Below are 24506 nucleotides of genomic sequence, written 5' to 3'. Positions count from 1 at the left end.
AATCTTGGGAGATACCATTAAGCGAGTGACCACCATGCAATTCAGATTTTCCAGAATATTGCAGACCAGGAATTAACCTGTCTGTTTTTGAACAAACATGTTAATTATGTAGGCATTGCATTTGTTTGGGAGGATACATAATATGCCCATTACCCCCTTCATTTCACCATGGCATTTGCATTATGATATACTTGCTTATTAATTTCTGTGCTTCCAACTCTTAATTCTGAGATGAATCTCACCATTTGTTATTAAATGTTGATTGCTGATTGAACTATATTCTATGTTATGAAATGGGTTTAAGTGATTCTGTTCATGTTCAGTGTACATACATTTATAATCGTAACCGGAATGGTGTTCATTAACATTATGCACTTCATCTGAATACTTGTTCATATGTTTGTAAGTATCAATATCTGCAGACCAGTGCTTAATTGGAGCTGGTGGTTTCCGATGCGCAGGACCAGCACTTAATCATCAACACCAGGGCTATAGTTTCTTGAGCACCAGTTAAGGAAACACTCATTTTTGGTAAGCACGGGGAGATTAAGGGATTTGCCCTCAATCACAGAATGTTGAGCTAAAGCTCAAACATGGTTCCCCATCTCCAAAGCCGGCAGCTCTGGCCATTACGCCACATCCTATCCGTGCTTCATGGTTTGTAGCTGGCTCGGTTTCAGGCAGTGTTATAGGAGAAATGGGCTGGTGTAAGCTGCCTCCTGATGAGAGCCCCAGCGCTTATTTTTTTGACAAATTAACCGCTGCTGCAGACCACACTACCAAAATTATGTGCCCACATGATTTTACTGATGTTTACAAGATTGATTAGTTCATACACCACAGGATGCTGTATCTTTTAATCTGAAAGAAAGACTCCTCGTGGCAGAGAACCTGTGCAATCGAGTTCCTAATTCTACTGATGAACCTATCTGAAAATAAACAAGTGCAATAGAGTTTGTAATCCTCATGATGACCCCGCAAAAGTACACAAATGCAAGTCTATCGCCACTGCAAAAGTCTAGCCAGATATTTCCATGATTTCAAAGATGTCTTTGTCGACTTCAATGATTTAAGTAGTTAGTCCTGGCTTCAGAAACTAGGTATCACAGTCGCCTAGCAAGGGCACTATGGACTTAGGTGTTTGACAGACCACGTCCCTCCGAGCCGCGATGCTTCCATACAGACCGCGTCCACACTATGCACTTCTCCATCCCCTTTTGCACCTAAAGACATGCAAGTTCAAGAGTTTCAGACTAGCACGTCATTCGTGGCCGGTGTGTAGGGGTAAGCACACCCAGAGCATCATCCTCAGTTTAGTGGGTGAGCCGAATGTGTTCATCTGGGGATGATTTTGAGCGTGTGCTGATGTTTGGCCTCAGGTGCAGTAGGGTTTCCTCTCCAGCTGGACTCCCCCTCCATTGAGCCTGATGACTACCTGGGTTCTCCTCCCATTCCTTGATGCTCTCTTCTGTCTCATACCAGGTCAGCAGGACACTCAGATAAGGAGTTGACGAGCAGAGGAGGTCACACTGTGAGTCTACAAACATCCCAGTCAAAGGGCTGCTGAGGTATGTGTATATGTGTCCCTCGTACACCCTCTCTGTGTACTCACTGTCATGTTATTGTGTGGTGAAAAAGAAGCCAAAGAGAATCCAGTCTCAGTGACTCTGCCTGCCAGAGCCTCGTCTCACTCTGTACCTGATAAATCTTCATTCTTGACTCACTCCCCATTAGATATTGCTTCACTTTTCACGTCCTTCCCTCTTTTCTTCACAAATCCTCAAATCTGTCTCAATACATTCAATCATTTTCCCTGACAAAACTCACTCATCCACAAAATGTTGTTCCCTAGTTTTCTCTTTTCATCCCATGTCACCTTTCTTGGCGCTCTTCAAATCATTCCTCAGTCTCTTCCTCTTTGTCTGTACTGTCTCTTCTTTCTTGTTACCAGGGTCAGGCTGCCATATAGGCCTCTCTGGCAGCACCAGATGGGCTTTTCTAACAAGTCAGTGGGTGTTTCTTGATTCTTTGTGAGCCTGTTTTATGATCTGGTACTCCGGTTTTTACCACTGACTTGCCGGATATTACCAGAAACATTAACTGCAGCAAGCACAAAAGTATGCCGTCTGCAGTCTCCTACATTTTATAAAACACCTACAGGGTGTGGCTTTACATTTCAAACTTGCCCCTGTTGCAAATGTGGGCCACTGTTTTAGCGATCTAATTTGCGAATGGGACGATTTTCTTTTTGTGTCCAGGCCTATTTTCTGTCCCAGTTCTTGATACCTTTCAGTGCCTTGCTTCCGACCCCAAACATAATCTGCAGCCTTCATTTTACATTGTCCACTACCTTTCCCTTACAAATTGCCCTACGTTCTCTTTCCCCTTTCTTTACCTCCTAGTACTCTTTTCCTTCCTCCTTTCTATGCCTCCTGATTTCATGGTATTTCTTTTTTAACATTTCCGTCTGTATTTATCCATATTTATTCTTTGGCCATCTAATCAGTATTTATTTATATATATTTATTTTGAGTTTTGTGAAGAAGTGAAGTTGTAACTTTTATGTTTCCACATTTATTTAACTAATAATTGGGTACTCCTAATTTGATTGCTTTCTCGTATTAGTACATTGCAAAGCCTAATACAATAAAACAGTCCAACCAGATTAAAATATTAGCATTAGACCACATTTACGTGTTGACAAATTGAGTTATTTAAGGAAATCTCATTCCTGTTTTTAATCTCGATATGCTGTTAATCTGTACAGTTATTGGCCTGGATTACATGAATGACCGCATGGAGTCAATCCTGATTATCTTTATTGTTCCACTTTTTAAAATAAATGCAGACAGAAAATACACTATTTTCCGTTTTTATTTATCTGTAAAAATGGGGAGTCTTAACCCCTTGCATGCTGGTGATGGCTCCAGTCCGTCATAGCACACAGTGCTCGTGTGCTGATGACGGCCGGTACCCGTCACGACCACGCCCGCGATCGGAATGTGCCGCACAGGAGCGGAATTCCGACCGCAGGCAAGCGGTTGAACAAAGTTAAGAAAATTAATTGACGGAAAACAAAAACTGTTCTTGACATAGTTCCTCTGAAGCACCAAGATGGACTCCACTGTGTTCAGGCAGAATGTGTTGTGTTTAGTAAATGAAAGACATTGGATACAGAGGTGGGCACAGTGGCAGGGACAGTGCTCTAAGTTGTCCCTGGCGTTCGACCACACGAAGAATTTCTACTTGACTCCCATGAAATTGGTGCCTGCCTTAGTGTTCACCAGGAAATAAAACCCAAACACAAGAGGAACCTTAGCCATCTCTGTAACTTTAATTAGAAATATCTTAAGTCAGTTGTGTTGTTGGTAGTATCCTGGTTTGGAGTAGGTGTGGGAGGTTAGTGGGAGTACTTACATATGCTGCCTCATCCCCCCTCCCATGGTACTCTACCCCAATTCATAAGTCCACTAAGAGGTCAACAGAGAGATGAATGAAATCTTGTGGCAGGAGGAGGGCAGGGTGTTACCCATATATATCCTTTGCAAAGATTATATCATGTTCCGTACACACAGCGCACACCTATACCAACTTAACTTAGAGAGTGAAATAAATGGAGTTTGAGACAAGAAACAAAATGGTTGCAGCTAATCCATACGATTGTTGGAACTGGTGGAGCAGGCTAGTTTTAAGAAAAAAGCATGTCACAAACTGTTCCCCACCCACTCACACTGCTCTCCAGACCCCTGTTCATAGTCAACCTGAGAGGACAGACTGAGGTGCGACCGTCCTCGTCCAGCAGCAACCCCAGAAAACCCTTTGGCCAGTGTTTAATTTGCTTAAAAAAGTGGAGGGGGCCCATATGTTTCCTTACAACATTTATTTTCCTTTTTCTCAAATAAATTCTTGTGGCCACAAATGCAAGTCAGTGCCTACCATCTTCAATCAGAGGCACAAAATAAGCACGATATTTGGCCGAACCTGCTTTTATCGCCTACGTCCTGATCTATGAACATTTTTCAGTCCTCATCAATATACCATGCAACCTGTGTTAATGACTAGCTGCAAAGTGAGCCAGGACTCTGAAACCCCGGTCGCACTGGAGGGCTTCAGCTGATTGATGATGGACCCAAAATGTGCATCTGAAAACAAAGTGCTCCAAACAGATGAAGAACACCAACCCCAGACTCATGAGTTTCTAGGATATTGCTTCCTGTTTCACTTGTGTTAAACCTGAAAAAGTGTCAGCCAACATGTATTTCACCCTATAGCCTTTGGGTACCTTATCTACAACCCTCATCTTCTCTAAGAAAGTCCTCCTGTTGTCCAAGTGGAAGGCGATTCAATGAAGGTTCAGCAACTTAACACAGAAAAGACAGTTGACATCACCACTAATGTGGAGACCAGTGCCAAGGAATTGATGTTTCAACCTACCTCGCTCCATTGCTTCCTTGACGGCCACTCCATAGCTCACTGGCACTTATCCAGGATTACCCAGAACCCTGTGCTGTCCACTGCATCACTGTTGGGTTCCAGCATTCAGCTGCTCATCCTCTGTCCGCTACCAATAAGCATCATATTGAAACCCCTCAGTAACTGATTCTACACCTTAAGGATGTCAGTCATACCTGTACCAGTCCCAGTGAAGTTGGGTTGTTGCATAAGGTCCACCACTGCTTGTGCTAACATTCCCCACAAAAGGAGATCCAGCTAGACTACCTTTGTCGCAAAGTGTAAAAGTCCCAGTGACACACTCACGCCAGTCAGGCGTTTTCACTCAGCAGACACCATCGGCACAGTATCCAGCCTCACCTGCGAAGGCACACCTCTGCATGTATAAGATGCTAATGATTATGGGCATTGTGCATGCCAATGGAAAAAGGTCATGCTCCAAAAATGTACCTAATTCGTTCTTGGGCACCAAACTAACCGGTGTGACTGTATAATGTTCCATCGTGTATGAAAGCACCCAACCACCATTCCCTAATGCTTTTCTTTCAACAGTTACCAGAATCACGCACCTCCCATTGATTGAGTTTATATTTTAAACAACCTACCTCCTTCCTCCCGAATTATGGAATCTCGAAAGGTTTTGAGAAACCTGTCACCATATATAATGCCTTTCCAAGCTTAGAGAAATCCCTCAATGCATCAGACCACTCCTGAACAAATTTGGCTTCACCTGGTTCTAAGACTTCAAGTTGTCTCCCTGCACCTTGTCATCTGTTGCTTCCTTTTCAGCTTTTCCGTCCATCTTCCCACAGAACTCATGGTTGACCCTCTCCGACATGTGAACCATTGTCCTGCTAGATTAAATAAAGGGAAATAGATGCGGTGTGGGGCATAGGTTTGTCTCCTCCTCCCTCCATTTCTTCTGTAAGGGCCTGCTGTTTCGTTTACCGCCCTCTAGCTTTTCGTTGTCATGCACTTGATTCCAAGTGATCCAGAAGTGCCCCACACATTCTGCAATCATGGCCAAACCGACAACTCCTGCCGCTGTCCAAGTAACAGCACAGTTCTATTCTTCCTGTAATCAAATGTCCTTGATCCACATACCTTAGCATTGATGATAATATAAAAGACCCAAGAAAATTGGGGGCCTCTTCAAGATCAAATCGTCGCCACGATTTCAAATTCTCCACACTTCAGTGCACTTCCTGCTAGAACCGTACCAACCACCAAACACTTTCTCTGCCCTCCTGAGTCCGCTTTGCAACTGCTTGCTACTTCGCAGCTTCTAAGACTTCAAGTTGTCTCCCTGCACCCTTTTATCTGTCGCTACCATCTCAGCATTTCCTTTCTTTTTCCCAAAAGACTCATGTTTGCATTCTTCCCAGTGTCCTCTACCCCTTCTTCTTCATACTACCTTTTATGTTTCCTCCCTTGATGAACTTCAGCATTTTTAATTTGGGCCTTCTTGCCACCTCCCGTCCCCCCTGTTTCCCAACATTCCTCTGCTTCTTCCTGACACCCATCTGGGCCTGAATAGGGGGATTCCTTGTAGGTTTCCTAGTTGCCTGGTTATTCTTGTGGCCAGGTTGGATGGTGGCTCCAGAGGTCCTTTTGTTCCTTCGTTGGGCCTCACCCTATTTCCGTAGAACATCTCTCCATTGCCTGTATTGGACTAGGTAATCCAGTTCCTCATTTCTTCATTAGTCCGGTGGCCACCAGCTTGCACCGGGACCTTGATGGAGTTGTGTGAATGCAGTTGTATAATTGCCTATAGCAAGCCCTCCCTGCAGAATAGTGTGCTTGCTTTTTCTGTTGCCTCTCTGCCCCAGTCCATGACCCTTTTCCTGCTCTGAGGACACAGCAGCCCTAAGTCTGCAACATACCATTTTCTCTGATCTCAGCTGCATGGACCAAGCAACAGAGTTGCCAGGTTCTGAGACCCTGTTGAAGCACAAGGGGGACCAAAAATGAGCCCAGTATAAAGCCAACACTGCATTACCCAATAGGTACCAACAACCCTGTCAGGGAATTTGTTCCATGCACATATCTAGTTTGTTTCTTAAGACCTCTCCACAGAATGTCTTCTGTATTCATGATGTTGTTCCTCCTTCTCTGGTTTCAAGTAAAAGAAAGTTTTGGAAAAAGCCAATAGGTCTGGCTTTACTGAGCTAACATATGCAAATACACTGATGCACACATGCCGTTGCCATGTGTTAGCACCTTGAAGTCAGACCTATTGACTTGTACATGGCTTGATTATTTATTCAGTCTCTTGTGTGTTTAATTGAGATCTTCAGTTTACAGTAATTCAAAGCCTAAAATAATATATACTTGCATCAATAAGAATATTTTCCTGTGATGTGCGTTAAAACACAAGGTTAAAGTTTCTATACCTGTTTTAAGTACACCAGCCTTCCAAAAGAAACTTGTAATATTCTATTGAAATTGTATGTAATGTTTATTTTTGTATTTAAAGTTTTTTTATTGTAAGGATATGACCACTTCATTTTGGCTGTATATTTTCTAATTTTTGTTTTCATGTTTGTGGCATATGCAAGCAATAAAAAGATGCAGGGCACAAGCCTGCCAAGCCCAGATCTCCTAGCTTTGCCAATGCCTGAAAGATCTAGAGAGACCCATACTTCCATGCGCAAAGAGATGGTTCTCTCTTTATCCTAGAAAGTTTGAGAGGATTATACTGTCTAAGTGTCACAACATCATGCAAATGGGAATCTCACTGTCGGATTCATACTCCCACATCTTCCAGTGGGTAAGGTGTGCAGTGGATGTACAGGGAGCACCACCTAAGTTCTGAACAAGAATGACGGAGTCAGGTATGGAGCGGGCCATTCCTTTCTAAAATAAAAACAAGCATTGGCATAGCCAATAGGTCTCGCTTTTGGGGCCTTATAAGTATTTAGTTATGCAGTACAATATCCTTAGTGCAACAACATCAACTGTTGCATGGCTAAACACTTATAAGGTCCCAAAGGTGATACCTATTGGCTATACCAATGCTTGTTCTGTGCTGTTGTCCATCTGTGGTCTGACTTTTATTTGGAATGAGTCACACGGAAAGCAAAGTAGCAGAGAGGCCCCAGGTAGATAGCGAAGTGAAGTCCTGGAATTCGGAGACTCTGTATTTCAAAGGAGGCAGCAATTCAAATTGACTTTAAAACAGGCCCCATATTACAGTATATAGTTTTGCCCCAAAAAAATACATTTCTCGACAATGATTGATCCCTGCTTACTATTCATACGTTTGAGTTCTTTGGCATTCCCTAAGATTATTTGCTTTAAAAAAAAAATTCTGTAGTACTGTTTATAGGTCTCGCGCCTAGTGTTGCAGTGCGCAGCAGGGCCCGTGCAGCGCAGGACCTCTTGTACGGGGTTTAGAAAGCTACCCACATGCTTGTGCGTGTGGTTTTACTTTCCCCGTCTGGCATTGGCTTGCGCATGCTTTAAAAAAAAAGAAAACGGCACTCGATTGGGTAAAGGCGGGACAAACACCTTCAAAATGGCCATTCCCGATGGTGGCCAGCACGCGCAGCAGCGCGCATTCGCCTCGCTGCCGCTGCAGCGCTCCCTCACCCCGCTCCTCTGTAGTGCGCGCGCACAACTAATTTTAATCTACTTCCATAACTTCCAGTTGTTTCCTCGTTGGAAGGTTGGGCATCAAGAGCAGCCTTCAGGGCGCCATTATCTTTACCTTATCTCTGCATTTTAGACCAGATTCATAAATAGCGTCTGCTGATTGCTGAAATATATCAAAGCTCATTGATTTCCTCACCCGGCTTGGATTTAAACCGCAGTGACCTTTGAGCAGGGTTTGTCAGGTCCGCACACTTCACTCTTGGTGACATCCTATCAGATTTCTTGTTTTCCCTCTTCGCTGTTACACTTAACTTTTAGTTAGCTACTAACTTGGGGGTGGCGAGATTTGTGTTCAGCACCACGGTGTGGCTCGAACCGTCAACTTGAGCAGCAGACCAAATCTGACATTTCAGGGAGGAACGAAAGGTTGCACCGTAGATCCCTCCGAGACCTGAATGAAGGTCGCGGAGGAAGAATGTCTGGGCAACCCCTGGGTTATGGAAGCCTGTCTTTACGAGGACAGCCTCAGCAGCAGTTCAGAACATCTTTGCTGTTACACCGTTCAGATCTTGCAATTCATTCCTTTATTTGTCAATATAAGGCTATTTAAAAACAGCATCTTTACCGTCAATTGCCAACTTTTTATTCTTACTTCTCCTCAACTAAAACCACTCTCTTACAAATGAAGCGTTCGATAAAAATGGAGCTTCCCACGTAAGAGGTAATTAGTCATTGTACTGCTCTTGTTAACTGTCAGTACTGTCAGCTGTCGCTTAGGTACTTAACTGGTGGACAGAAGGCCACTGTCCTTGTGTTCGTTGCCATTGATGCTTAAACACTCTGCCAGTTTTAAACTCCTCATTACATAAACACCATTCTGTCTTTGATATTTGCGTACACACACAGTTCAATCGATCTTATTATGCATTCCATTTTGTGGCACCTGTGCCGTGCTTTATTTAAAGGTATATTGTACTTTACGTGAGAAATCTAAAACGGACAAAGAAAGAGAGGTGTTGTGCCATCCTCAGTGATAACCTTGCCAACTTGTTCAACTCTCAGTTGTTTGAACTGGGCGAGGTAATAAAACATGACACTACTTGCTCTTCAGTACCTGATTATTAGCTAATTACGTCACATGCAGGACATTTGTAGACCAGTAGTAGTAATGTTCTTGCAGCCATTCCGTGAAGAAGTACAGCACGAAAGCATTATCTACTTAAAAACATAACTCACAGCGGCAAACAGACAGAAAAGTAGAAGGGACCAGGAAGAGTACATCTGACACAAATGTATACACCCTCCTCCCTGAAACGCTTTCTAGGAATTTTGCTTGTGTGTACATCATTAAACATCATCTACATCCCTTCATAGACTATTTGAGATCTTGCATCACTTTCAGTGGATGCACTGTAGATTACCACCTTCCATTTCTTCTGTTCAGCGTATTGTGTGCTGTAATCTGTGGTCTCTATGATCATTTGAACCAAATACGGATTTGTGTGGAAGTGATAACTTTATTTCCATGTTTACTCTGAGATTCATTATGTTCATTCTGACATGTTGAAACTATTTTTATTTTCACTCACTCAGCTCATTAGTGTGAGTTTCAAATGGACTGCTAATGCTTACTAGAAGAGATGACAAATCCTCTGTCCAGAATCTTCGAATTCGGGATTCCCTCACTACTTGTTTATTTTTAGAGTGAGCGTACATGCACTTCTCAAGAGGGACGTAATACTTTTACTTGAAGAGTGCCGACACTTCGCAGAAACAAGATGCAACGGGGTACCTGCACTTCCATTTTTCTATTTCAAGCACTGTCTAGACGTGCAGTATACAGTGTTGGAAATATAAATATAAAAGCACAGCTACTCACTAGCCCAGACTGCCAGTTTGCTACAGACAAGTGGGGTACTCTCCAATTAAAAGAACTGAACCTCTGCTGAGAAGTGCTGGTCCTCTCCCTTGCAAGTTAGAGGGGTGCAGGTACTCAGTGCTCGAGGGTACCGGCCCATTCAAAGCATGGGGTTATACCCCCAGTGGCAAAGCCATGTACGTTTTGATAATCTTTGTGTCAACGCCAGGGATACAACTTCCACCTTATTTACCCACCTGACAGGAATAGGAGCGCTTCAATACAGACTACAGGCGATGCTGCGAGTGACTGCAGAACAACGCTGTGGCTAGGTTCTTTTTGATGTGTGGGTTGCCAGCAGTGTCACTGTTGGTGGGTGTATTGATGAGTTTGGACATTTTTGAGATTACGTTAAAAAAATTGAGTAGACTAAAAAAATATTTGTTTGTTAAAGTTTTTTAACAGTTTCATTGATTCTTCTGCATGTTGGGTGTGCTTAAGTGTCACTATGAAATTGTGACTTAACGTTGTATATTTGAAGTTCTCGGGTGTATCAAAGTCATGGGCGAGATTTTTGTTAGGGAAATTGATGGTTTTCTACTAACTTTTCAGAATAAAGCATAACACATCTCCAGTTTAAGACCACAACTTAAGTCTTCTGAAATTGCTCGAATATTGTAAGCTAACTCCTCACTCCCGGAATGCAAGACTTGAGCTTGCTTGTGATGTCACAGATGACCTCACCAGTGGCACCGCCCAAGATACTACATCAGCAAAACTGCAACAGCATTGTCAGTTTACAGATATTCATGCATCGGATCCATCCATACATAATAGACTTGTGTGCCATTGAAGTGAAACATATTGAAAATAGTAATTTTATCTTGGAAAATGCACGCATCGCCTTCATTCCCTTGCAAATGGTCACACAACGGGTGTATTGTTTGTAGCTTCAGTGGTAACCCCAGCGCTGTCATACACAGTGCCTGACGTCATGTGGGTTGTCAGGGCGGGTGCACTGGGGGCGCTAGGGAGTGAGAAACAAAAACAGAGTTAGCTGAAAAATTCAGTAGTTTTTAGGTTTGGCTTGACCTATTTATATGCCAAAACTTAATGCTAGTAATACGAGCTGTGCAATGCAAAGTGCTATTGTTGGCTTTGTGGTCAGTTGGGTGCAAGATTTTAGCCTCTGGTCACTATTTTATACAAGGTATCTGCCGGTTTACTGGTATGACGCTAGTGAAATGAAATGAGGCGTCTGAGGCCCTGAGGCGTCTTGGCGCTGTACGCATACCGCTGTGGAACCCTTCCTGGCTTTTCCCTGTGAAATGCCCACTCCTGGGCACCCCCAAGGTGAAGCCAGGCATCCCAGCGCTGTTGGGGCCGTAAAAGCAAGTTCTGCCTGAGAGCTTGCCAATGGACTTGCCTGATCATGGTAGCAAGAATTTCATTATGGTCTAGTAGATCAACCCCTTCTATACACTAGTACTTCTACCTATACGCTGGCGCCAGTCCTCCACATAACTCCTGCTCTCTTGCCCTTTTTTTGCAGTTTTTATCCTTTGTTCCATTTTTTAGGGTGAACTGGGCAGCGCATGTGCTGCTCTGCAAGGCTTGCTGTATTGAGGTAGGGAATTGAAGCTCTGCCCACTCTCCCCCATGTTTTTAATTGGCTTGTGTCATTGTGCACTGTAAACGGTGGCTGTTCATTGGTTAGGCTCGCAAAACAAATAAAATGTGCCATTTGCAAAAACAATCGCTCTCATTTCTTTCACACTCTGTTCAATAGCTTCCCTGTGAGAAAACAAAATGCCTGAAAAAATGGACTAGAAGAGCTTTAGTCTCACTCATTGCAAGTGACAATCCGACATTTGGAATGTGGGTTCAGCTCATACAGCACAGCGATTGTCACCCCTGTTGGGAATAGATGCTCTCCTTATTTTTTTCTATTCCACTCTCATTTGGGTGCATAGCAACGCGGAGGATCCTGTAAGGGGCCTTCCCATCACAGGAGAAAACAACTAGAGACCCTTCTATTGAAGAACGCATACGTATCTCCGCTCTGCTCTACTAATGGGGAACAATATGTTCGAGGCATGTGGGCTGCTGAATTCATATCTGTGCATAGATCGCCGCCTAGTGTTGGGTCCGGATGATTGCACATTGTTGTCCTGGAAGAGTCTTCGAAGTATCACGAGATAGGTGGCTCCTCCCTCGGACTACAGTGCGCATGGGCATCCTCTCCATCCCCAGATTGTTTTTTTCCGCCATTGGGGTTGGATGCATTTTCCTGTACTCCAAGTTCGGAATCGAAATAAACTTCTCTAATAGGCCAAAAGGCCTTCAGATTCGTCAGTATTGTTTTCGATCGGTACCGAAAAGCGTTCTTCACAATTTACGTGCACTCCGGTTGTCGAATCGGGCCCTTGGGCCTTCTCGACGCCACGTGGACCGACGGTCGATGGAACGAAGTCCATTCAAATATTGCCCGCAGTGCAACTCAAAGTTCCTGCATACAGATAAGCATCCTGTATGCAACAAATGTTTATCACCAGATCATAATGAAGACGATTGCCTAGCTTGTGCCCAGTTCCGGTCCAAAAAGACGATCCGGAATCGGCGGGCGGCGAGGCAAGAGATGCAGAGGTCAGCACCGGAGCCCGAGAATATCTTCGAGGAAGAACTAGTAGACGTCGAAGACTCGGATCAAGAAGGAGATCAAGACTCCGAGTACGACTCTGAATATTATATCGACGAGGAAGAACACATCGTCGAGGTCGATGAATACGACCAAGACATCGTAGCTGTCAAAGACGACTCCGATGACAACGAGGGGCGAACCGTGAGTACAACGCCCCACACAGACACTACACGTATATCAGAGACTCAGGTTGAGGCATCGCCAACAGGCCTTACCCAAGATCTAAACACTGATTCTAAAGCCCCGCAATACAGCCCGGCTAAGAATATACAAAAAGAGCCTTCTGAAACACGTAATCCAAGACCGGTTCAATCGAAACCGAAAGTCATCGACACGACAGTCTTCGGACCGAACGTCGTCGAACCGAAGGGGATAAACACAAAGGGCGCCGAGCCGAAGGCCACCATTCCATATAAACCTTCGAAACCAAGGGCCGTCGACTCGAACAAATACAGTTCGACAGCCGAAAAAGGGCAAAAGTTGGTCTACGAAAGCAAAGGGGCTACGCCCAAGCCGGTGGTGGACCCGAAACCGAAAGTAGACCAACCAAGAACGGTCGAGCCGAAGCACATCGATCCAAAGAAGGGCATCGAGCCGAAGCCACAGGCTCCAAGAACACCTGTACAGCTGAACAAGCCAGGACTCCCGATAAAGGTTGTCGAACTAATAAAACCAATCGGTCCAAAACATTTCTCTTTTAATGACTTTGCTCTTATTTTGAATTTATTTTGAACTGGTCTCAAGCTTACAACGATGTTGGATTCATTAAAATCATCAAGCAAGGATGAGAGAGGATGTGGCCTAACGTTTAGAGCAGTCGACCAGGGTTCGAGTCACCGCAAGGACGCACAACATCACTTAATCTCTCCGTGCCTAACAAAAACAAATGTGTCCATGTAAAGCGGTCTGATGCCCGATACCTTCGGGTCAAGCTTGCGCTATATAAAATTCAGAAGGACAAAAAAAAAAGTTGCGTGACATTATTGCCTGCGACATACTTAAGTATGCTTTTTACTACTCACTTACATTTGGAAACACATACATATATATACCCCGTTTGAGCAACAAAACTGAACCAAAGTAAAACCTGGTTTTCCAAGGAGGCTAATTGGCAGAGGAGAAATAGAGTTGGAGAAAGAGTAATCATCGATGTAGGTTATTGACCGTGCGATCTTGACCACCAGTGCCAAGTCACCATGCCATCATTGCCAGCTTCTTACAGTGCACACAAATGGATGTTCCACTCACTGCCCTCTACATGTACATTCTGAAGGTGTACAAATAGTCCTTTGCTTCTTTTCTGAGCTTGTGGCCAGTGTACTATTTGTGATTTTCTTTTTAAGTGAAAGTCTCTCCCTGTTTCTCTTTCTTCATGCTCTTCCTGGCCCCTTCCTCCCTCGCTTTCTCTCTCTCTCCGGCTCCCCCCTTCCTCTCTCTTGCTACCTCTCCCCCTCTTCCACTCTCACTCTCCCCCCTCCTAACTTCTCTTTGTCCCCCTCCCTCTTTCTCTCTCCCTCTCACTCCCCTCTTCCTCTCCCTCTTTCTTGCCCTCTATCCCTCTTCCTTTTTCTCTCCCCCTTCCTCTCATGCTTCTTCTCTCTCTCTCTCCCCCTCCCTCTCATGTTTCCTCTCTCTCCTTCACCCTCTCGGCAAGACAAGGCAACAGTCTCAAAAGCATTTGCAATGCAATAGGTCTCGCTTTACTGAAGTTTGAGCTATTGGTGTTGGATTATTTTAGCTATGCCAATAGCTCGAACTATAACAATGCGAGACCTACTGCATTGCAAATGCTTGTTATCCTATTTATGGCTCTTGTATCACGCATACTGCTATCCTCCTCACCTCTAAGGCTCTGATCCCGAGTTGTCTGCTATTGGTGAGGTGTTACCGGGCACTAAATCCTCACCAGGCCGTTCAATTACAAACTAAGCTCAGTGGAATGGGGAATTACTAGTCGTAAAACCCCAAGGAATTCCCAGTTCTGTGGGGTTCGAAGCAGGTGGTGAATGCATGCTTCTGTGTCGGGGTGGGGTGGGAGAAGGAGGTGGGTGTGGGGAAGAGGAGAAGCAATGGGAACGAAAATTCTTGCAGGGGGGGACTGTTGTATGCTGTCTATGGTCAAAAACAGAAATGGAGGGCGTGGTTTGGCGGCTGCAGCTGCCAAAGTCAGATGCAAATTTGTTTTAACCCAAAAATTGTGTCTACCGTTCCAGCCGGGTGGAATACAAGGTGTGTGGACACAGGCCAACGTTGAATCAGATGGAACAGAATTCAGTACAGGAATTTCTCTCCGCCTGACTTGTAATTAGGGGCTAGGTGTCTGAATGCGTGGCTATGATTGAGAGCTTTAGAGCTCAGACAGAAGACCAATCCCAGTGGACTGTAAAAAAATATTGGACTGGATGACCTACTCTCTCGTGGAACTGAATTGGAGTGGTGTGGCTCACTGGTTAGAGGCGGCAGACCCGTAAGCAGAGAACGGCCCAGGACCAGGGTTCAATTCCCGACGCGGCAGGGTCGTGGACCAAGGTCAAAAACGGACTCGATAATTCTCGCCTCGGTGCCTACTCTAACCAGGGAACACACTCGGCAACTCTGGGCAGTAAGCTTGCCTCATCTCTACAACGGCCCCCCACAGACGCAGGAGATGCCTGGTTTCACCTTGGAGATACCCAGAAAGGGACCATCTCACAGGGAAAACCAGGACGGGTTCCCCAGCGGTCTTCAGCGCCAGTATACTCCATGGAGTCGCAGTGCGTTTTACAAGTACACCCACATTTGAATAGCTTAAGCTCTGGATCTTTTGCGGACCCCCTGGAAGGCAAGGAATCCCAGTGAATGAGTAATAGAGCCCCAGTAAAATAACTGTGCATTTTAGAGGTATTGGGACTCTGTCGCTAAGAACGCAGTGCTCCACTTGTGTTCTATTAATTCGTTGTTAAGGTGTCGGAGTTAAGTTGGATCCAGTGTCGGTAATTGGAACTACAACTCCCAGAATGCATTGAACTGTTTATCTTGATCCTCGGAGCGAAGCACTGCATCTGAGGTGGCATGGGGTGATCTACACTGGTCACCTATTTCATGGTGAGTTAGAACCAAGAATGCCTGGGCACCTGAATGCCGTGGGTGGGCGTGCTAAGTTTACAAAAATGTGTGTTGCCGTGTCCACGCTGAAAGCGTGTATCCGGAAGCAGAGGCGTCGTGCTGTGTACTAAAGATAATTCAGTGACAAGACCGTGAGTAGTCCTGATACTATCTGAGCAGACCTCACCTGAAGCTGGCGCGGGGGAGTTGGTGACGCAGAGCAGCGCGCTGGGCATGTGTAAAACGCGTATGAAAATAATAATACAATACAAAATAAGCAAATCTGATTCCACTCAGTAATGGAACTCTCAAAAATTCTGGAAAGTCAGAAACGTGAATCCAAGACTAACAAAAACCCTGCAATCCCATACCAGTTTCAGATCAAGCACTACAGAGATGCCAATAACATGCATAGCATAACTCCAAGCGCCGACACCAACCCTAGATAAGGGCCAAGCATATTAACATGACTGGATGCATAAAATAACCCTAGATATGGCCAAGCAGCTCCTTTCAGTGAGCTGCTCTCCACATGACACATGACTGAGACACAGGCCTGACTTCTGAGTTGGGTTGTCTCACTCAGGGGTGAACAGAGTGCATGTGGCAAAGCTAAGAAGAGGTTTTGAAGAGGTAAGGGGGGAGGAAGAACAGCAGGTAGCCAATGACAGTCAAGGTTTTTTCTAGAACTGGACAGGAAAGAGAAGAAAATGAGGGAACAGAAAAGACGTGTCTGGCCTTGCAGCGGTTCCCATCGGAAAAGCAGGTCAAAGTTTATGTTCTTTGGCCATCCAAAGGGGTTCCATTAGAAGGGGTCTCCAGAAGTTGTCACCAGCTGCCAACTGGCCAGAAAAGCTAAATTAAGGTCCTTGCTGCCCCCTGACCCATCAACATAAGGTGCCAAGGAAAAGAAGAAAATAGACACAGTCAAGCTCTGGTACAACCTAGCCCAACAATATGGAAGATCAACCAAACTGTCAAAGATTGACAAATAAGCTGCATATTTTATTTTAAACAGAAAGGTATGCCTCTTCTCAACAGTGCTGCCAGGATGCAATGTGTAGTCCGAACCCTTTACAACAGGGCTAATGCAGTTTATATTTGCCGTTCCCATCACATATTTGCAAGAGAAGTAGCAATCCTCGTCCTAGAAGGAATCTATGGTATTTTAAAGCCTGTGCGTGCAAGCCACTGTTTCATCATTGGTTGATGCAGGCGTGCATCTTGATTCTAGATGTGACAGGAATGTAGGAGAAGGTTAAAAGCAGGGGGTAAGAGAGAGCAGAGAAAGAGGGAGAGAAGGAGGAGACCATAGTGACAGAAAAAAAGGAGGAAGGCGAGAGGTATTAGGTAAGACACAAAAGATCACGAGAGCGGGGAGTATCTAGGTGAGACAGCCGAGACAGGCAAGGGTGTTGGAGCAGAGGGCTAAAGTAGACATCGGCACGTGGAGGCAGATGGGGTTTGAGAAAGTGAGAGGTGCGAAGGACAAGAGACAGGGCAGGTTCCGGGGAGCTCGAGAGCCAAAAGGCAGAGAAGGAGAGGGGACAAAAAGGTAGGATGCCAGCCTGCACGTGACGCCACCGGATGCTGCCCAGCCCTCATGAAACTTTATTATTTGTGCTAAGAAAGGAGTGGGGGAAGGACGCGCCTGGACGGGGGGAGTCGCGAGAGACTGGACGGCGCTAATGGGTGTAGATGGAGAGAGAACTTGTTGTAAAGTAATGACGTCCCCTTCTCCTCCACCCCTCCCCTCTGCTTTCCTACAGCTCCTCTGACCTAGTCATTGGCCACGGCCACCTGGGAAGTCAACTAAGCCCCTTCATCCACTGGTGGACTGACGGGGTGGGCTTCCCCCCATGGCACAGAAACAGAATAGAAGATACTACCAGGGGCTGAAGGTCTGAGAGGATAAGTGCAATCTCAGATGCACCCCCAACAAAACCAGCCCCCCTGGAGGACAGTCAGATGGATTCCTGTGGGGGGCGGGGCGAGGGGGCTCCTTGTTCGAGAGAGGAAGGGGAAGGGGAGGTCAAAAGCAACAACATTGGCCTAGCGCTTTGTTCCATATAGCACTTTCTGTATGTCATGTGTATGTGCACATGTTATATATGCGTACGTGCAGCATGCCTTATGCTATGTAAACATGTGTGTGTTGTCAGTCCAGATGCCCCTCCACTCCCAGAACTATTGTAATACATTTTTTATGATACTCTGTTCATCTGGATATAAGGTTTATGCCGTGGCATTTTTTTAAAATAACTTAATCAAAAACATGAATGCAAGGGGTTACATTTGCGCAACAAGTTAAAATCACTCCGAGTCCTTCTAACCAGCAGGAGAGGTTTTCCCATGTGTCAAGTAATTGTAATATGCGATCTCTGAGGTGTTAAACTGTGTCGTTTGTATGTCCATTACATTCTACTCTTAAAAAGCCAGAATTTGGCATTGGCACTGTGGCACGCAGCTCTTTTGTGATTTATTTACAGACAGTGGTGTTGCAGGGGTTAATGAGTTCCGCTCTAGCGGGCCTGATCAGATATCGGTTAGGGGCCCATTAACGGTAAGGTCATTTAGTGGTATAAAGTGCTTGCTCTGCAGACTGCACAGACCTCAATAAAAAAGAAAAGACAAATATTGTAGATCACAAAGTTACAATACGCTAAAACAATATGGCGTCTCGAACATCACAACATTAAAAAACACAAGTAACCTGAGACGAGAATGCAGACGTGCGGCCGCAAATGGGAGTTGTGTGCGCTCGCGAGAGAAAGTGGAACGCGAAAGTGAAACTGATCACGGTCTATACGGTGCCTTGGACGGTGAAAACTGGCGGGTGCGAGCGCGAAACCGCAAGCGCTAGGCCATCAAAAGCATGGGGTAGCACTTTCAAAACCCTGCTTACTAAATGTCTCGCTTTTAGCGCATGCGCTGGTTCAGGCGAGACCTAAAAACTATAGCAGTATGTGAAAAAGGAGGTCTGCAAAATGGCAGACTGAATGGCCTTCAATGGAAAAAGCAAAAACGCTCAGGGGAACAGCAGCCTAAAGAACAATGCAACGGTCTCGCCTTTGCAAAAGTAAGACCTATTGGCATTGTAAATGACAACATTTTTATGTATGTGTTGGTTTTGAAAACAGATAAATAAATGGCATTGTCATTTACAATGCTAATAGCTTAATCTCTTGCAACGCTACCAAGAACTGCTAGACACATGGTTTCTTGGACACAAACCCGTCAGATAGACACCTGGCCTTTACCGGGGCAACACAACTACACATTTACAGAACAATGGGCGTGTGTGGCACACTCCTGCAGCCTCTTGGAAACTGCTCGGCACGGCCATTTCAACCAAAAGGTGGTGGGCGCATGGTATGCGGGAGAAAAATACATCAATGGTACGCGTGACAGATAAGTAGCGCTTATCTCTGATAAGAGGGGGCAGCGGTGCGCCCCCACCCCCTTGACTGTCCAGGTACCCCACAGAGGGTCGACGTGCACGGCTTGGTGGCCCCTGCTGACGAGTGACAGGGGGCGCATGCATATGTAGCCTCGGTGCATGGGGGCAGTTTGTGCATCTATCCAACAGCCACTAGCTCCCGCACACTTGGCCTCGAGGGGGTGAGCCCAGAGGGGGAGGGGGGGTACCCCCTTGAATAGTATACATCTTCTCATTTGCCAACACTGGGCACCAGACGGGACGCTGCATACCGTGCATCCCTGGACCAAATCACACTTGACACCAAAGGGGTGCTTGATAAATACACCCCTTATATTCTAAATCTACGAAGAAGAGGGGGTGCGATCTCCCGTCCTCTACACCCCAGAAGAGATGAGACTTTTTAACCTTCCCACTGCAACACACTGGGATACAATGCACCTGCTCTCTTTTTAACAGCTTCAATACATGTTCTCAATGTCTATAGTTGAACAAATCTTTTTGTAGCATTCATCACGGATGTTGCAGTTTGGAGGTTGTCCATCATTTATGAACCTTGTGGAGGTGATGTTCGAGGTGCTCACTTTCGGCAGACACGGCGATACTAAAATGAAAAAAATAGATTTTTTTTCTATTTCTTTCATTTTGGTATAATCGCGGCACCCGCGCATTACTTTAACCACTTCGATGCTGATGACGAGCTCAGCTCATCATCAGGCTTACCTGCCTTGTGCTGATGATGAGCTGAGCTCGTCATGTAACACGGTAATTTTAAAAATGCCGCACACAGCGGGGAAAGCCGCCGCAGCGATGCGGTTAAAAATGTTACAAGTAAAGCGCGGGTGCTGCGATCATACTAAAATGAAAGAAATTTCTCTTTTCGCCCCGTCCCTTTCAGACTGGTTGCCCCGACTTCCTGCTGTGGTAAAAGGTTCCTTATCTTCTTTATGGGACCATCAGGACCCATAAAGAAGATAAGAAACCTTTTACACCAGTAGTAAGTAAAGTAAGCCTGTCTGAAAAGGACAGGGCTTAAAGAGAAAGAAGAACATCACTAGGACCTCTTCTCCAATGGCTGGTCACCGTTTTGCATGAACGGTGATGCCAGCCAATGGAAAAGAGGGGCAGGGTTTAACCTCGCTAGTGATAATCCCTCTGTCATTCAATCTCGCCAGCTCGACTGCGCATGTGCGCAGTCTTTCGCAGGCCGAGACCTAAAAACAAAAGGTAGACACAAGGGCAGGGGAGGGATAAATATACAAGAAATCAGGAAAGCTCTGTGGCAATAAGTGACACATCTGAGGGGACCATGATGTGGGGGTGGATCATTGGCCTACTTGTGTGCTGGTTGAGTTGGGGCTCAGGCCTATGGAGGTAATCCTTGTCCTGTCTACTCAGAAAATGTTTTAAACTATTTTTTTTGTTTTCTATTTGTATAAAAATGCTATCTTTAATTAGGAGCATTTCAAACAGAAACACATGACTCTTGTCCGCGTTGGAACGCTTAGTGCCTTAGTTACAAAGCACACGCCTCCTACATTTGTTACCTAGTCTTCTTAGACCGCTCCCCACACTTTGTAGGACACACCTCTGAATTATTACAGAATTATTACAGTTTTGTCATGCTCTAGGTCCTTTCTCTTGTTTGTTAGCCCTCAGAGAGCACTGCAGGACTGACAGATAACGGCAGAGTGGGACTGTGTTAGTGGTGGTGAAAAGAGAGGGACAATAGATTCCCTCTGACTGCAGAACTGGAGAAGGAGCACGAGAGCGACAGAGAATGCAAGGAAGCACGGGTGTTAGGGCTAGTCAGGAGTAGCAGCTGCAACTCTTAGTTTGCTTCCTGGTACCTCTGGCACTGCCCTTGCTATCCCTGCCACTGCCTGTGCTACTCCTGATCTCAGATGTCATGCAGCCAATGGGGGGAGCACAAAGAAAACAGGGTTCTAAGCACGTTGTGCTCTTTCTGTAGTTGCCATTCCTAGGATTGTAGCAGCAAATAGAAGGATGTTGATGGGTAAAAGGCGTCACATAAAGCCACCCCTGTGTTGTCATTGGGTCAAAGGGTGCATAATGTCACTTTCTTAACCCCTGGCATTTTGGCACTCCCCAATCCTTCAAGGAGAGGAGGAGGGCCCCCAGAGACCTTGGTTTGCATGAAATCAGTTGTAAAAAGAGAGACCAGCATGAAGAGTGAGGGGGACTGATAAAAAGCAAGCAAGGGAGACGCCATCTGAAGGAGAGGAGGGGAATCCCCAGGGAGAGAGGGCGAAAACAGGATTAGGACCCTGGCCTGAGGTCTAAGAGGGAATGATCCATCAGGGTTAAGCCCCACACAGCAGGGGGTCATTGCTTCTGTGCGGGGACACGTTTCCACGTGGAATAATGAAATATGTTTCATGGGTCCATGTACATCTCACTCAACCCTGCTTAGTTCCCCTCCTGGGGGTCCATGTGGACTTGCTCATTTGCCAACATTCTTGAATGCGTTGGCGCTATGCGACTTTCACAATGCCCCACCCACAACATGTGATGCACGTGCTCAAGGCAAGGTACACATTGGAGAGTTCACGCAGGAAGTAATGAACTCATCACTTGAAAATAAACACTTTAATTTCAAAATGGCCGCGCATTGGTCCATCCAGTCTGGAGACGCATCCTCAACATGTGCATGTGCTGGGGGGATTCAAATGTGCTTCCTTGGTCAGGGTTCACCAAAGGCAAAGGTTCCTGTCCACGTGACCCTTTCACATGTTTATTTTGTCCAAGCCTGCCCCCCCTCTCAGCCCTCTCAGCGCCACACAGCAGGGGAAAACAAAGTGATTAACTCTCATTAGGATCTTGCTGGTAGCAGATAGCGCACAAGTACTCACAGGCTCCTCTGTGCAACATAGCAGTTAAAGAAGAAAGGGGCACATGCGTCAAAGCTAGGAATTGCGAGTCCTTAATAGCAATTATTAAGGGATAGCTATTAAGGAGTCGCAATTACCTATGCATGTAGGTTTTGCAAAAACATTTGCGAGTTGTACATATTCCCTAATAGCGAATTGCAAATTGCGACTCACTATTAAGGAATGGCTTCTCATTCCCCATAGGAATGAATGGGATTGCATTTGCAATTTGCGAGTACCAAATAGGTACTCGCAAATTGCGCATGCAATTTCAAGGGTGCAAGGGGGCCAAAAGGCCTCCATGATGCACCCCCAAAATAGGTAAGTGTGCACATGTGGTGCACACACATGCTCTAAGGGCATGTGTATGCACCGCAAAACAATTTGAAAAATGCATTTTTCAAAGGAATTGCAAATTACCATCATCTTGAAGTTGATGGTAATTTGCAATTCCAAATTGCAAAAACGCAATTTGGAATGCATAATGTATCGCATTTAGGGAATCGTAATTTGCAATTCCCTAACTCAATTTGCAAAATAGGTAATCGCAAAATTTGTGATTACCTATTTTGTGAATTGCTTTTGGGTTGATGCATCCCAAATAGCAAAATACCTGTTGCAAAGGGGCCGATTCTGCAACTCGGCCCCTTACTGTCATACCTAATAATCAATTGTACTCATTTTGGTCTCAGAGCTAATCCCAATTTCAGCCTCTGACCACAAATCAAATTGTGGGATATCAGACCAAGTGTTGTGCCCCCGTGAACTTAGCATAGTAACTTAAAAAAAAAGATATGTACAGTGTATTATCTCAGTGACACACTGCTCTTCCCTCTGACCACCTTGCCATTGTGTACAAACTATGTCATTTAGGTTACACACAAACATCGCAGCTGTAGGTGAGTTAACCCACTAATCTATTTTATATGAAAAGGGTTTTCTGTAGCACGAATCTAGGTACAAAGCAGCTGAGTGCTGTGTGGGAGTAGGATCAAAGGGGAGAGGAGAGGAGGCGGACGGTGGACGGGGGAGGGACTGTAGGCTGTACAGGGCTCCCAGCTGGGGTCCTCTCCAGAAGGTTAGGCATGGATGAGATGCTGCTTGTAAGGAGGGCCTTGGAGTCTTCCTGAGCAGCAGGAGTGAGGGAACAGGCTGCATCCAGTGGGGAGTGAGTTCCAGCTCCTAGTAGCACAGCAAGAGAAGGCTCGGCAACTGGTCATCTTCGTGGAGTTTTCCTGGTAAGGTTACTCCTGCGAGTGTTACATAGCGCCACACACCATGATCTTGCCTACCTCAGTGGAGGAGCATCTAAGGGCCAAGAGATGGTCATTGCAGCTTATCTTCTTTCTAAGAGATCTGGGGATGTGATCATAGAGGCAGATCCATCAAGACGCGTCCCTGGCATGTGATGTCTGTACCAAGTTACACCAAAATCTTTGTTGAGGACATAATGCTGCGCTCAATCAACACGTACAGCTCTACCAACTCAATCCCTATGAAACATGCATACGATGGCACGCTCAGTCAACACGTAAAGCTCTACCAACTCAATCCCTATGAAACATGCATACGATGGCACACTCAGTCAACACGTACAGCTCTACCAACTCAATCCATATGAAACATGCAGACGGCACGCTCAGTCAACATGTACAGCTCTACCAACTCAATCCCTATGAAACATGCATACGATGGCACGCTCAGTCAACACGTAAAGCTCTACCAACTAAATCCCTATGAAACATGTATACGATGGCACGCTCAGTCAACACGTACAGCTCTACCATCTCAATCCCTATGAAACATGCATACGACTGCACGCTCAGTCAACACGTAAAGCTCTACCAACTCAATCCATATGAAACATGCAGACGGCACGCTCAGTCAACATGTACAGCTCTACCAACTCAATCCCTATGAAACATGCATACGATGGCACGCTCAGTCAACACGTAAAGCTCTACCAACTAAATCCCTATGAAACATGTATACGATGGCACGCTCAGTCAACACGTACAGCTCTACCATCTCAATCCCTATGAAACATGCATACGACGGCACGCTCAGTCAACACGTAAAGCTCTACCAACTCAATCCCTATGAAACATGCATACGATGGCACGCTCAGTCAACACGTAAAGCTCTACCAACTCAATCCCTATGAAACATGCAGACGGCATGCTCAGTCAACATGTACAGCTCTACCAACTCAATCCCTATGAAACATGCATACGATGGCACGCTCAGTCAACACGTACAGCTCTACCAACTCAATCCCTATGAAACATGCATACGATGGCACGCTCAGTCAACACGTAAAGCTCTACCAACTCAATTCCCATGAAACCTGCAGACGATGGCAAGCTCAGTCAACACGTACAGCTCTACCAACTCAATCCCTATGAAACATGCGTACAATGGCACTCTCAGTCAACACTTACAGCTCTACCACCTCAATCCCTATGAAACATGCATACGATGGCACGC

General features: G+C 45.5%; 1 protein-coding gene across 5 annotated transcripts in view; it reads left to right on the top strand.

The window, feature by feature from the left end:
• LOC147678027 (P2Y purinoceptor 4-like) overlaps positions 1 to 24506 on the top strand; it is a 220283-nt gene that overhangs the window by 171272 nt on the left and 24505 nt on the right. For 2 of the 5 annotated variants that reach the window (XM_086945918.1, XM_086945917.1), the window contains one exon: positions 1483 to 1568. The exons of the other annotated variants lie outside the window; for them this stretch is intronic. In XM_086945918.1, coding sequence (XP_086802044.1) covers positions 1483 to 1567 — 85 coding nt within the window. In that variant the 3' untranslated portion in view covers position 1568. Of the gene's footprint in view, positions 1 to 1482; positions 1569 to 24506 lie in introns of those variants that run through there. 5 annotated transcript variants of the gene reach the window in all.

This window comes from Lissotriton vulgaris, chromosome 12 (assembly GCF_964263255.1).
Source record: "Lissotriton vulgaris chromosome 12, aLisVul1.2, whole genome shotgun sequence".
In the NCBI taxonomy this organism is placed as follows: domain Eukaryota; kingdom Metazoa; phylum Chordata; class Amphibia; order Caudata; family Salamandridae; genus Lissotriton; species Lissotriton vulgaris.
This window is presented reverse-complemented; position numbering and strand designations above follow the sequence as displayed.